The sequence below is a fragment of the Colletotrichum truncatum genome (genome assembly GCF_014235925.2).
Source record: "Colletotrichum truncatum strain CMES1059 chromosome Unknown Contig_0004, whole genome shotgun sequence".
Classification (NCBI taxonomy): domain Eukaryota; kingdom Fungi; phylum Ascomycota; class Sordariomycetes; order Glomerellales; family Glomerellaceae; genus Colletotrichum; species Colletotrichum truncatum.
This window is the reverse complement of record NW_027222401.1, coordinates 1,954,419-1,968,866: the sequence shown is the minus strand read 5'-3', so window position 1 is coordinate 1,968,866 and position 14,448 is coordinate 1,954,419. Positions and strand designations below refer to the sequence as shown.

Here is a 14,448-nt window from a genome sequence, read left to right as displayed (position 1 = left end):
GATTGTAACAGATTCAAATACGCATGTAATTATTGAATTATATTTCTGCCGAATGTGTCCTATGTTCCTCTTCAACTCTCTGGGACAACTCTTCCGAAAAATGCACATCCCATGCCCTATTCCTTCCAGCTAATATCCGTATTTTAGTCCGTCCAGGTCTGGTTGGTTGATGCCCTTGGGGCACCATAATCCCCCGCACCACGAAAAGGTCCAGACTTTGCAAGGGACCTTCCACGCAGTTTCGGACCCGTACAAGCGTACGAGCCCATCCCCTACGCTTCATCAGGCTTGCCCAACTCTCGGCGTTATGATGGGCTGATTTGAATAAAAAGAAAAGAAAAAAGAACGCGTCATCCACTCGATTCCCATCCGGCTCAAGCCTTTCCTAAACTCACAAGAAGTCCAGGCCAGGCGAGTCAGGATAAAGCCCCACCTTCTCAAACCTTCCTCTAACTCACGAAGAGTCTGATCCAGGCGAGGCAGGTGGAACAAAGAGCCAAGGAGAGAGGCGCCGTCACTTCAGGCTCACACAGCCCTACCAGCGGATTCTCATCATCCGTGGCCAGCCGCGCCGGGTATTGATAGTTGTGCTGCACGTTTCCCGGCGCGTGGCAACTTCGAACGGATCATCAACGCTTCAGGTATCTGCGGATCCTTCCAGCGGTGTAAAAAGTTGTTTTGAAAAAACTGATTCTCGACTTGTCTTCCGGCAGGTATGCCCCGCCTCCAGACAAGAAAATCGAAAGAAGCTTTTGCCCAACACCTTCAGCTCAACACTTCCGAGGAAGGGAACATCCGGGTGGAACGAAAGTGGCACTCCTGGCCTGCTCAACACTGCGCATGATAAATTGTCGGTGGTGTGATGATCGTAGCGAGCATGGCGGCGGAACGGGGGAGGCTGATTGAGAGAAGAAACGCAGGAATCTATGGGCTTGAGTGGAGGACTCGACTGCGTGGCGAATTCTAGAAGGAGAGAGTAGAATTGCGCTAAAGAAGAGGAGGATGAAATTCAAAAATCGCAGGACGGGTGAGAAAGCTTTATAGGAAGCAAGTAGTCGTCCATCAGAAGCCGGTGGAGTTGAAGTCGAGAAAAGGTTTGGAAGCGGCAAAGGCAAGACCAAGCCTCCACTCGGTATGATCTGCAGTTTGTGAACCACTGGCACCACACACCTGCAAGAATGCACGCTAGCAAGCGTTGGCCGTCCCTGTTCCGGTAGGAGGTTGGGGGGGACCGGGAACTGACCAGCCCCATCAGGTTTCGGTGGAAACGTCTCAACCTCTCTCCTCCACCCACCCAGCACCCCTCCAACGAGAACTTGTAACGACTTCATACCCTCGTCTTCTCCAACCTCTCCCAACCCCAAAACCCCATGAAACCAGGAGCGACTCGCAACTCCCAAGGATCTCATGGCCTGATGTCTGAAACCTGAAATTGCAAATCATCGATCCATCACTACCGCTGGGCTAGCCGCGTTTTCAAGCCAAGCATTTCTCGCTTCAGCCCTTGTCGTCCAATTGCTTACGTTTCTGTCCGCAAGCGGACTTTACACTCGTCTCACCCACTTCTTCGTCCTTCTTCCGTCCGAGTAGCGGGGCAATAAGGTGTTACCAACGGTTGGTAGGCAATCCCTAACCTTAAACGGGGTTTTTTGGTGGCCTTCTTCCTGCCCCTCTCGTGACGACGACAAGCTTTTGAGGTGGCCTTTCGGTGCTGCAGCATCTACTTCGGGCTAGGAAGGTCTGGTGTCAAAACTACAGTTGTTTACTACTATCCCTCATCGATACACTGGATACTTGCGTTCCATAGGGTGGACGGACAGCATATCGCCCATCTCGGCATTTACGAGGTCAAGGAATACTGTACCAAACGACCGAACACAACACCGATCAAGATGGCCCCAACTATTATACAGTGGATCCTTGATACTCGGAATTTGTATCCAGAAGCCACCGAAACCAAGCAGCTCGAGCAAGTAGTAAGAAAGCTCCCTCTTCACTTCAGCGAGAATCGCCCGTGAACCCCTTGTCTGTTTCGTAGCTCTCCTTGCAAACCGACCCCTCTCCTCAATCAGATCTTTCCCCCAATAATTTTGTTCTTTTGGTCCGATAGTTCATCTGCTTCACTTCAACCCCCTGAAGAAACAACCTGACCAACTGACACAAAACACAGGCATCCCGGGCCCTTGCTCTTCTCAACGCCGATGAGCGCAAGGCCGTACTGAAGTACTACCACGTTCGGGACGCAAAGCTGTCACTGGGCTCGCACCTCCTGAAACGCTACGTCATCAGTCGTTTCTGCGGTGTTCCCTGGTCCTCGGCCACCGCCGTCCGCGACGAGCGAACCAAACCCGTCTTCCGTGCCGCTGACGGCTCCACCCCGCTGAGTTTCAATGTGAGCCACCAGGCCGGTCTTGTCGCGCTCATTGCGGTCCACGGCTATGACCCGCTCAACGGCCCCGTAGATGCCGGCGTCGACGTAGTGTGCACCTCGGAGCGCCGGACGAGAGACCACGGGATGCTTAGAAACGAGGGCTGGCCTCGTTTCGTAGACTTGCATGCTGACGTTCTATCGCCAGCTGAGACAAACTTTCTCAAATGGCAGGTCCTTTCGGCTATTCCGCCTGGTTTGAAACCAGGAGCGTCGTTAGAGGATGCCGCAGACTTCAAGCTGCGATGTTTCTACGCTCTATGGTGCTTGAGGGAGGCGTACGTTAAGATGACAGGCGAAGCGCTCCTTGCACCGTGGCTCGCAGATCTGCAATTTAAGAAGTTTCGGCCACCGACCCCAGCAGAGAAGTTTGAGGACATTGGCGAGGCGGTCACAGATCATGAAATTCTCTTCAAGGGTTCCAAGGTTGATGATGCGAATGTATGTCTGAGAGCACTAGGCCCGGATTATATGACTTGTACAGCAGTGCGGACTCCGCAGCGTAAAGAAGACGGGCTGGCATTTGAGATGGGACCATTTACCATGCTTTCTTTAGAAGAAGTGCTGAATTTCGGAGAGTCTCATTCCAATTCGGGATAATTGACCAAGTAAACATCTGAAGACGATTGCTTGTCATCTGAACTGATCATTCAGCTCGGGTTTCCCGGCACTTTAGCTTGGCAAGTAATTACCAATTGAACAGAAGCCGCATCATGGAAAACACACTGCTCGTATGTTGACCTTAGGAAACACCATGATAGAACTTGTTTACCAACTTGGTTCACCGATTTGTTCGCTTTTCTTGTATAATTTGACAGAGTAACACGACCCGACATCAGTTTATGTGTGCAAGTGCAAGATCAGGCCAATCGCTACTCAAGTTAAAAATTCCCTTGATCTTAAGCCAACCTGGAGACTCCTCTTCGCGCATCTCCCCAAAAGCCTCTGGGGGGAACAACCAGAATCCCAACGCCGGACGTGGCGCCACAGAAAGCACTTCTGGGCCGTCGAAACTAGGCAAGCTAGGCCTCAGTCCAGATGCCGTTCCAAAGCATCCCGCTGGCCGGTTACCGTTCCATCCTTCGCCCTCCCAGCCACGGAACCACCACTGCAGCCTCAGCCACTCAAAGTCCTCTTCCTGAAGGTACCCGATAGCATCCGCGCGGCTGCGGACGTTATACTCCTGGTTGGAACCAATCATCACACGAACGTCCACTGACGGATCGAGCTCGTCCGGGTCGATAGTGAGGTTACGTAGCAGGCTCCGCCAGCCGAAAGGTTTCTCGCGTGGGTCATGCACGCCACCCCATACTTTCAGCAGATCGCGCGAAATGTTTCGCGGGTCCCGAGTTGGACGGTCAAAGAAAGTAAAGGCCGGAAAGATAGGAAAGCCGTAGTTGAAGACGTGTGCGTGGGTATAGGTCAGCACATCGAGGGCGCGGCCACCAGGATGGACACACATGAACCAAATGCTCTTGAGGTTTCGCACAGTAGCCGCGAAAGCTTCCATAGCGGTATTATCGATGCCAGGGGGCTCGAATGCCATGATATCTTCTCTTCTCGGGTGAGATTCGTTGTTGGTGGATGATGCACTGAAGTTGTCATTGATGACAAGGTGTTGGAGACCACGGCCTTGGGGGTCCAGGGCGCGAAGGTCGTGGATGAAGTCAATAAATATGTTGTTCCATGATGGTCCGGCTGCGATTTTAAGGTAATCCCAATCTAGGTTCAGTGAGAGTGTCCTCTTCTCGCTGTGAGGATTGGATCCGAGGTAGCATGGTAGCTTCACATGGTAGAAAGCTAGGGTGGCTTCTCGAGACTCGCGGTTTACTCTCATAAGCCTTGAAAGGAATGGGCCTCGGGGTTTTATGACAACTCTATAGTGATTTCCGGTCATAGGCCTACCTAAGGCGTTAAGGAGCGTATATCTGGTATGACAAGAGAGATTTCTATCCCCCACCTCCTCAACAGTCACATGCAGCAAGCGATTGCACCGGAGGGCGTGGTTCCATACGAGCAGGCGGAGCTCCACTGGTAGTTGAGAGAATATGTGAAAGGAAAGCTGATTTGACTCCGATGGATCGTAGTTGAAGAGTTCCAAGTGTGGCCGCTTAGGCAAGTCGTCGTCATTAGGCCCTTTCGAACACTTAGAGGTGGTAGCCATCGTGAAAGCCTTGATGTTCACTTCGATACACCCAAAAGCTGAATCACAATGTCGCAAATAGGAGTTCGATGACGGGCGCGAGACCAAATGTCATAGACAATTTAAGCGAGCTGTATTTCAGTCTAGCATTCGAGTGGCGTTGAGCGTTGACTCAAATCGTCGAGGTGCAGCTGGTCGCCTTGCCGCCAATGTCTTGCCCAATCAGCTCCCAGAAGGTTGAAGTCACGAACACTCCTTTAACATTGGTTACCATACCATGTTGTAAGCAACCAAGTCTTTACATTGGGCTATCGAGACTATCTGGCCTTGAAACCCTTGCAAACCTGCCGACAAGAGTCAGTACATGGACACAAAACAGTCGAGGGACGGGGGAAGGAGAAGCTAGAAGAAAACCGTCGATTTTATGCCTTATATTGTGTCAACCAAACAAATGGGTGGATTAATACACCATTATTTAGTTGATGTAGGTTTGTAGTATTGCATGTCCCGACGCTATGATTCTCTACGACCGCAATTTTAGAGACACTATACCCTCAACCCCCCAGCCTTCACATCAACCAAGACCTTCCTCGAAGCCTCTGAGAACTTGGGAAGGGCAACTCCATCTCCTTTTGGTGGCTCGGCATAGTATAGGGGCACAACCCTCTTTGCACCTTTGGCTACCTCCAAAATAGTCCCGTTGCCATACTCAGGGTTCTCGCATAGCTCAAGCATGGCTCTCGCAATCTCCTCTGGCTCGATAAACAAGCTTTCGCTCTCCTCGCCACTAGCCATGTCTTTCTTTCCAGGGTCTTCGTGCCACATCGGTGTCTACAAAGGACAAACATAATCATACGTCAGCAAATACCCACTTAGAAGATGACATGAGGTAAGCTCTCACTCACCATGACAGCCCCCGGCGCGACGGCACTACAACGGATCCCCAAAAGATCCCTCATATCTCCCAAACTTCTCACGAAGCCATGAAGGCCGTGTTTGCTGGCGAAATACAGCGGTGTTCCGATCCCGTAAGCATGTCCCGCGATGCTGCTCACGTGAACCAGACACCCTGGGCGGTGCTCCTGTGTCCAGTACCCGATGGCGAGCTGGCTTAGCCTGATTGGGTGTGTTAGGTTCACATCGATAACAGCGTACGTCCCAGGTTCGGCGTCTGCAACGTCACGGGATTCAGACTGCGGGTTGGATGGCGTCTTTGGCGCATTCCAGAAAGAGCTCCATGCTGGCTCAAAGATACCTGCGCCGGGGACAACAATGTCAACATGTGGAAAGCAAGTTAGGGCTCGGTTCCATAGACGGGCAAGTTGAGGCCAAGAGGTGACATCGGTTTGTTGAAAGAGCGCGCAAGGGCGTTTGCTAGAGGATTGTTGGTCGGGGTATTGTGAGATGAGGGCAGACGCCTCGGGGCGCAGAGCCAGATCCCCAATGAGGGCCGAGCAGCCATTCTCGAGGAGGAGCTTTGCGAAGGCTAGGTTGATGCCTGGTTCTTTCTAAGTAATGCCTCTGTTCAAAGGTGATGATGATCAAATCATACCTGACCCTGCGCCGCTTATAACAGCATACTTCCCGGCCACGGATAAAGACATGTTGATGGAATGATTTGCGTCGATAAATCAAATGAGGTCCAGAAACTTTGATAATAACTAGTTCGTGTCCTGATGGCTGTTGGGCATCAATGAGGCGGAACTCTTCCGAGGGCAATATGCATGTCTTACAAGTCGGTCCGCGAATGGGCATCATAATCCATGGAGCGAGGATGGATATCTTCACCCGGCGCGTAACGTGCTTTAATCTGAAACAATGATACACAATAAAAAGCCACTTTTTGGGGTACCATTATCCGAGGAGGGAACGGCGCAGTCCTGCAATTGAACCTCTAGAACCTGTAGAATGATATATTCGTGCAATGAGTCCCAGCTCGCCTTAAGAGTATCATCCAGGTGGGAGTGTAACACTCTAGGAGTATTACATTTTTATTACTATTATAAGTAGATATGGGACTTATGCGGCTTTTGTTCCCTTTTCCTCGTCAAAACCCCCCCTGGAGAAATCACTAGCTGTTATGACTGCCTCCCGACGATGATCGCTTTCGTTATCCTCTGGTTTTCCTTCCCTTGTCGCCCATCCATCAACATACCTTAATGTCTCCCGACTCCATATCTTGTTCATCAGGAACAATCTAACTGGCACTAGGATAATGATGATAATGGGGAAACCCGGAGCAGCAACTGTTAACGTTACGCCAAATACGATACCGGTAAGAATGAGTTGCGAGATCGTGTATAAGTGAATGCCGCCCCATGATGCGCCATGAGGTAGCGCTGGCAGCTCCGAAATAGGCGTAAGCAGGTGCCAGATCCTCGTCAAGATAGGATTGACGGACAACGACTGGTAGCCCATGAACATGAACAGCCCCGCAAGAACTGATGTCGGCGTGAGACCTAGGACATGTTGAAAAGGTGGGCTAACGAAAATGAAGATGCCTGCTGCCTGAATGAAATGTGAATATCGCTGCTCATGGACTCGCGTCACAGGTTTAACAGGATGAGTTTCACCAGGTTCAGAGTCTGGCGCTGGCGGATCCTCAACGACTGTGTACATTAGAGACTCCGAATGAAGTGGTGCTTGCGGAAGAAGCCCATTCGCAGGGGGGATGCCAAGAATGCCGCACATGATTGTAGTTGTGCCCAAGAGCATGACATCCCACGCGTAACCTCCAGGTTTTTGGATACCGTATCTCTTAGCCGTACAGATGATGCTGCTGATTTCGTGGTCGAAGTAGAAGAGAACGGTGATAATGATGCCCGGAATGATTGCGATGAAGATCCACCCGATGGGAAGTTTCCAGAATTCCACAAAGAAGTAGTTTCGATCCGGGGAGGACGGCTTGAACGTTTTTTGCACCATCAACCTATTGTGATCAAGGTGTGCCAAGTCACCAACATAAGGCATGCCGATGAAGAATACGATCGAAATCGCAGCAGCATACTCCGTCAAGCCCATGCGGATGTACCTGTGGAATAGGGGCTTCCACGACATTGCGGTGGACAAGAAGATGGCTAGCAGACATGTCCCGGCAGCACCAATGATCGAGTACAAAAAGGCTGCGAGCGAGACTACCGCTTTAGTGCGCTGAAGCTCTCGAACAGCCTTGTAGAAGTAAATCACGCTGTTCAGGAGTGAGAATATGTCGGCGCTGAAATCGGTAACGTATTGCATGGTGTAGTCGTGGGCATTGAATATTGCTAGAAGATAATGCATCCAGCCAGCGTGAATCAATGCCCATGCCATGAAAGGCAAGAAGGGAATCTGTTGATGTTAGCTGTGTATCATGTATCGGAAAATCCCGCAGCACATTACCTTGAATGAGTTCTCACATAGCGAGTATATGTTCTCAGCCAAGACTGAGAAGGGCCCAGTGACACCTAGAATGGTCAACGGCTGTGCTGAAAACCTGGGAGGCTTGTTAGCATAGGAGTTTTTCGATGACTTTCGTTTATAAGAGACTCACAAGGCGAAGATTATTCCACAGAGGCCAGTACTAAAGACAACCTCGATGGTGCCCCACGACTCTCCAGTCAGGACGTACAAGTCACTAGCGAAGGTGATTCCTGGCAGGATATTGGTGAAAAAGACATATACTGCACTAGCCAGCACGAGCTGGTTAAAAACAGCCCAGTCCGAAACATATCGCAATCTGAAGTTCAAGAAATCTTCCCTCAACAGTCTGAATGGCCTTAGCTTTCCACTCTTGGCAAAGTATCCTCGCCATCTGCTTGGTTGTCGCGAATTTTGCCGTCCCGAACTTATTTCAACGGCTGATGCCTCTTCTTGATTTTCGGGCCTTCGCGTTCCCATGCGAGAAACAGCCTGCGAATCGTGAACTGGCGCAATAACGTCATCACGGGCTTCCCGCGCGGTGGCCGACCCATTTCCACGGTTGTCATCGGTCCCCATTGCCATGGGCGTTGGCGCCATTAAATGTCGGCGCTAGGGCTACGATTGTCATACAGGTATTGAGAGAATAGAGAACGATTGCCGGCTAAAGGCAATAAAATATGGGTTGTATTGGAGGCAAAGCATTTTTAAGTATTGAAATGGCGTAACATCTATTCATGTGAACACTAGAGAGAAAGAGAAAAAGGTCCAAGAAGACACCACCTACCTCACTTGGAGGTTGCGTGGCAGAGTTTGGCAGAGTTTAGCATGGTCTCGAAGCCTCCAAGGCTGTTCCTTGGCAGGACTAGGCACGATGGCAAACCACGACTACTCGACAAATCGAACTGTGTCTGTTCACCACGTGGATTGAGGACGCTCATTGGATGGTCTTGGCGAGTGGAACAGGACACCGACCTCGGCTTTTTTTAGCATGTGACGTCACCGCGCATGAGCCAGAAGCTGCCCCTCCAACGAGAAAATAGGCTTATCCAATAACGTGCTTCGGTCAAGCAAGGCTGTGAGACGGGTGTCATCAGGCTGAAGAAATTTTGACTTGGTCAAAATTTCCGTCAAAATTTCCACCGATTGGCCTGTAGCTCCGTTAACCGTCGACAGTCAAAGAAACTGCGCATCAACCAAGCCCGCAAAACAATGATTACTCACCTAGGGTAGATCCACTCTTATCATAGGGCCAATCTGGTCAAAGCCTCTATCCGTTCCCTCTTACCCCACCATACGCATACGAAAAGATGCTTCCGACTGCTGCTCGCCGGAGCTTTGTGCCCCGCCTTCGCTTCGACGTATCCGACTCCATCCCCCGTTCTTACTACCTCGGCCACCACCATGCTGCCCTCCGCGATATCACCACTCGTCTTTCAGAAGTAGGCCTCGTTCTTGAGTGCCGCGACTACCGTGTCCCCATTACAAGCTGGAACCCGATCCTCGACCGCGCCATCGCCGGCCGCGAGCGCATCGTCGTTTACACCCATCGCGATCTGGGTACCGACAGCCCACAATCCGTAGAACAGGCCCTACGCCGTTTCCACCGCGGACAGACCGCCGCGGGGGGGTCTCCACAGCGAGTCGTCTTCTGGCGCAAAGATGACGGGGCGAGTACGAAAGGCCTGTTGGCTGAGATACGGAACGTCGCGCGTGGCGTGGACAGCTTAACGGGCATGCGCGCGCTGGTCGTGGGCATGCCCAACGTTGGCAAGAGCACGCTGCTCAACAAGCTCCGTAAGCATGGCATGCAAAAGAAGCCTCAGGTGGCTAAGGTCGGCGCACAGCCTGGAGTCACACGCAAGTTGTCTTCACCTGTGCGCATTCTTGAATCTGAGGCTGAAGGCGGGACGGGGCTTGGCGAAGGCGTCTTTGTTCTCGACACCCCTGGAGTGTTCATGCCTTACGTATCCGAGGCTGAGAGCATGGTAAAGCTTGCACTAGCAGGGTCCGTCAAGGATGACCGAATTCCCATGGTGATCCTAGCAGACTACCTTCTCTACCGACTAAACCTCTTGGATCCCAGCGCCTATGCCAAGTACTGCGAACCCACGAACGAAGTTAACCAATTTCTCGACGGTGTAGCGAACAAAACGGGCAAGCTCAAGAGCGGGGGCGAAGCAAATGCCGAGAGCGCTGCTGACTGGATTATCAAGCAATGGAGAGTCGGTCAACTGGGGAAGTTTGTCCTCGATGACGTCAATGACGACGCCTTTAGGGAAAAAGAGCTTGAGAAGGAGGGACAGGGGGCGCTGAGCATGAATCAGGCGAGGAAGAGGGAGAAGGAAGCCAGAAAGGAGAGAGCTTTGAACAAGAGCAAGATGATTTGAGTGAGACTCAAGGAAAGTAATTCTGGGAATAAGAGCTATAGAGATACCCCGCACTCTGTATCATACATGTATAAGATAGGTAAAGGAGGGTTATTTGTACATTAGATGCGCCAAGATGATGCCGAAATGTCGCCAGACCTAGTTTTAACTCCAACCCAGTTGGGAACGCGTTCGCGAGAGCGCTGCCCGCAACTTGGGAGGTTCGTTTGTGTCCGGGTATTCGACAATTCACCCCAAAACCTGGTAGTACCGACCGAAATCAAAACCTATAACCGATGCATACGCAACTTTGACTGACCATAGTAGCCATTTTTGTAACCCATTGCTCCAATCAATCCCATCCTACTGGGATAGCCTCAACGCCGAAAAGTTAGCCCAATCAAATAATGTTGTACCGTCGGATGCCACCGCCGGAAGATCTCTGGTATCATACGCCGAAGCCAACCACAACTATGCCTGTCGCCAACGAGCAAGCGCTCGTTTTAGGGGAAAAGAAACCACCGTAGAGCGACGCAGTAGCCAGAATATTAAGAAGCATACTGGTTCTGCCACCGCAGCAAGTCTCGAGTCAAAACGTCCATCATTTCCACGCAATTTAGAGCTTTGAACTCCTTCGATTCGGATACATTTTCGTTCAATGCACCGTTTCCGACTGATGATTCTTTTGCTTCCATGTCTGGGGCGCCGTCAACGCTGATTTTTGGAGCATCTGGCGCAATGGTCGCGCGAGGGCTTTGTTGCTGAGAGCTATTCTGGCTGCTCCGTGACCCTGGCAGGGCCTCTCCCGCCAACTCCACTTGTGTTTTGGAAATGAAGTCAAGGAATGCTGTCACTCGTCGTTTCATATCGTTCATAGATACTTTGCTATGCGCGTTGTTCGCTCTGTTCCTTGCTCCATGCTTGGAATGATCGGCGGCTGAGTGCTTGCTAACTCCAGCGCCAATATGGTCGTCGTGGTTCCGCACAATGTCTCTTGACATCGAACGGGCCGGTGTATCTTCGTGCTCGTCTCGATCTTTAGTATACTGATTTCGACCCTTTCCCCTCTTTTGATGGTTACGACTTGACTTCTTGTGTGTGCTGCCCGTAAGTACTGGGTTCGCAGGTGGAGTATCGGGAGTCGGCGCAGAGGATGGGGGTGCCTCGAGCGGCACGGCGACCTCGGTGCTAGGCTTGACCGCAGGTCGAGCGGATACAACAGGAACCTCTTCCGACGGATCTGAATCCGTGCCCACGTGAGCTTCAGACTCCTTAACGAGATTCGTGGTTGTAGTACCCTCAGCCCTTCTGCGATCTGCGCGACCCTTGCGCCTGTTGGCTGCCTCGGCACGCTGGCGATCACGCTCTTCACGTTCCGATTTCTCACGTTGATTGCGGGCACTGCGAACCTTTTTAGACTGGCCATTGCGAGTGTTTGATTCCTCTTCGGATTCGTCCTCGACGGCCTGGGATTTTTCGGGGGGCGGCGACATCGACGGGGAACTAGTGCGTTGTCTCTTTAGACTAGCCAAGTTTCTACACCTGTTAGTGGTATCAAAACAACAATGCAGTTAGCCACTTACTCCTCGCTATCGCTGCGACCTCGTTTCCCTCGTCGCGCTGTGATTTCTGTTTGCTCCGGGGCTTGATCTTCTTTGCTCGCCTCAATGGCTCGCCGTAACTGCTCGTCCTCGTCATATGCAGCGTCTCGACTATTCATTGTCGACCTCCTCTTGGAAGACTGTGTAGCTGACGAGGCTCGTCCATTTTTACTTGTTTCCTTTGGTGACCGAGTGCCGTCCTTGACCAACGAACCAGCCCGGGATGTTGCGCGCGAGGGGCGGTTTAATGGTAGATAGTTCGAATACCGTTGTCTGCATGAAAGTACGTCAGAATGAAGCAGGTAGAAAGAAGAAGACAACGTTGAGACCGAATTTTTTCAACAGTCATGAATGAGCTCCTCACACAGCGCTGGCATTCGAACAGCACCAACGGTACAGTGGAAATTGAGGAAGTGGAAAGGGCCTTGAGATTGCTTACCCATTAGTTGCAGTATGTATCTTGTGGAGGTCCTTGCGACACTTTTCACAGAAGTACTCATCGGGAGAACTCTCCTCGGTGAAAATGCCGACGCAGGCGCCGTGCTGCCAGACTTTGCACACATCGCACTGGACAAACAATCCGGAGACCTCTTCTGACAGTTCAATGCTGGCGAAGAAGTCTGCTTCTGGATTCTGTTTTCCATGTTTGGGGTCCTCCTCAAAGGGCGGAGGCCCAGGGTATTCATCGAAGCCACAGACGCAGCGAACAGACTCGTCATCTTCCTGAATATCGTCGCTTCCTGTGGCCATGTCGTAAGGATCAACGCGAGCCTTGTCACGGGCGTCTTCCTGGGCGCGGGTTCGACGTCGAGAGGGTAGAGGGTCTTCCAGGTCTTCGGGGGGCTCTGAGGAAAGCGAAGCGCTTGGTGTGGATTTGGCGGATGAAGTCTTGTTGAGAGATCTTGTGTTTCTTTCGCCGCGGCTAGAAAGACTCGAGGTGGTCGAGGATTGTTGAGATTGAGAGACGGTATTGCCTCGGGCTCGTGAAGATCGTCGAGGCGAGGGGGGTGCCATTGAGGCAGTGAAACAGGAGGGCAGAGAGAGGAGGGAGCACGAACGGGAGAGGAATTCGAAAGAGGGAGGGGAGGGAAGTTCGGCGGGGACGAGCGGATGACACCAAAGTAGAAGCTGCTGTCGCAATGTCGAGGCTGAACCGAGAAGAAGAGAATTGATAAGATCAAGGAGAGGAGAGGGTGAGGAAACGAGTGGGCAGAGGGTGGGTGGGTTGTTGTGGTAGTAGTAAGAGGGCAGTTGGTCGAGCGAGCGAAAGTGGGAAGAAATGATCGCGACTCGCAGGTCGGGCTACTGAGAAGGGAGGACTCGAGTACTCCAGCAAGACTTTTGAGGAGATTGAACAGTTCGCATGTCTGAGAATCGTGGACAAGGTAAATTCATGTCGTGACGGGTCGGGTAGAGAGAGGCCGGAGTGCGGAGTGGGAAGACAAGAGAAAGAGTGCGCCCTGGAAGAATGGCTCTGGGTGAACGAGATGGGCAGGCGACTGGAGCACGCTTCGGGCTTGCAAAGTGCAGTACCGTGGGTGCGCCGTCTCTTTCGCTCTGGCCTGCAGGAGCTGTTGCCCTCCGAGCACTCAGGGAAAAGGCATCTTTGCGGGGCTGGGCTCATTGCTCTGTACTAATGCCAATTGTGCTGCACAAATCATGCACATACCCTGCATAACATAGCGGATTTATGCATGTTCGGAAAAACCCTGACAAAGCTGTCGGGGTAAGTTCGGGTACTAATGACTCTTGACTTCCCACAAATGAGTTCCCAATGGGTAGAATATCAGACAATCTGAGGTACCTAAAACCTATCCGTGCAGAACCACTCAGCAGGGGCTTTCTTCCGAGCCCCCCAAGCAACACAATTCCCGCCGTCCCCGCCCCAAAGCTACCTTACAGTCCGTGATTTTTCCCGCTCCAACGGTGCTCGTCTAATCTCAACGTCAATGTATCGGCCCTATAGCCCCTGTTTGTGGTGAGTTGCAGCGAGTCTCTATGCACGGCACACAGTGCGTCTAGATTTCCCCTCCATCCGTACGGTTGCTCCCCTCACTCTTGTCATCCTCGACATTCCATTCATTCCATTGCCCCAGCCCCCGGCACCCCATCCACAGCGGAGCCCTGGTCTGCTTATCTAAGACGTTTGAGCGGCCCTGGTTGACCTACGTCTCCTAATCACACACCAGACATTATCAAATGCTGTCATTAGCAATCAAAGCTGGGGATTTGTATATTGGCTCTTTCGCAATCCTTAAGTGCTTGTTTCTACCTTGCTGTCGCCCCTGCATCCCAATTATTTCGTCTGTACGACTGCTCTACTTGGCCTTTCGAGCTCCTACGTACTCAAAGGTGTCTTCGGAGTAGCCCCAGCCGAATTCTGGTGGACCGAGTTGGTATGCCCGCTCCCCTCTCGAGTTTGCAAGCTCCGCCCGTCCTTGGCTCTACCTTACCTGAGGCTCGTTGTGTAGCACTCCCTTGACTTTCTCAAGGGAAGGAGGCAGGTTGGGT

At 51.8% G+C, this 14,448-nt stretch overlaps 5 protein-coding genes across 5 annotated transcripts; 2 read left to right on the top strand and 3 right to left on the bottom strand.

The window, feature by feature from the left end:
* Positions 1–1,892: 1,892 nt before the first annotated feature.
* CTRU02_207332 (phosphopantetheinyl transferase) lies at positions 1,893–3,028 on the top strand (the record flags this gene model as incomplete). Its single annotated transcript, XM_036719278.1, has 2 exons — positions 1,893–1,976; positions 2,171–3,028. 2 exons carry the CDS (start codon positions 1,893–1,895, stop codon positions 3,026–3,028), a joined length of 942 nt encoding a protein of 313 aa, XP_036588985.1.
* A 235-nt stretch (positions 3,029–3,263) lies between these two features.
* On the bottom strand, positions 3,264–4,592 carry CTRU02_207333 (pectinesterase precursor; the record flags this gene model as incomplete). Its single annotated transcript, XM_036719279.1, has 1 exon — positions 3,264–4,592. The coding sequence occupies one exon, from the start codon at positions 4,590–4,592 to the stop codon at positions 3,264–3,266; it is 1,329 nt and encodes a 442-aa protein (XP_036588986.1).
* A 525-nt stretch (positions 4,593–5,117) lies between these two features.
* On the bottom strand, positions 5,118–8,567 carry CTRU02_207331 (uncharacterized protein; the record flags this gene model as incomplete). The annotated part of the gene is made up of 6 exons (XM_070204868.1): positions 5,118–5,402; positions 5,477–6,069; positions 6,305–6,381; positions 6,727–7,898; positions 7,950–8,043; positions 8,101–8,567. The coding sequence occupies 6 exons, from the start codon at positions 8,565–8,567 to the stop codon at positions 5,118–5,120; spliced, it is 2,688 nt and encodes an 895-aa protein (XP_070061401.1).
* A 710-nt stretch (positions 8,568–9,277) lies between these two features.
* Positions 9,278–10,357, top strand: CTRU02_207330 (Mitochondrial GTPase 1; the record flags this gene model as incomplete). The annotated part of the gene is made up of 1 exon (XM_036719282.1): positions 9,278–10,357. One exon carries the CDS (start codon positions 9,278–9,280, stop codon positions 10,355–10,357), a length of 1,080 nt encoding a protein of 359 aa, XP_036588988.1.
* Positions 10,358–10,884: 527 nt separating this feature from the next.
* On the bottom strand, positions 10,885–12,951 carry CTRU02_207329 (histone deacetylase complex subunit cti6; the record flags this gene model as incomplete). The annotated part of the gene is made up of 3 exons (XM_036719281.1): positions 10,885–11,872; positions 11,920–12,222; positions 12,377–12,951. 3 exons carry the CDS (start codon positions 12,949–12,951, stop codon positions 10,885–10,887), a joined length of 1,866 nt encoding a protein of 621 aa, XP_036588989.1.
* Positions 12,952–14,448: the final 1,497 nt, after the last annotated feature.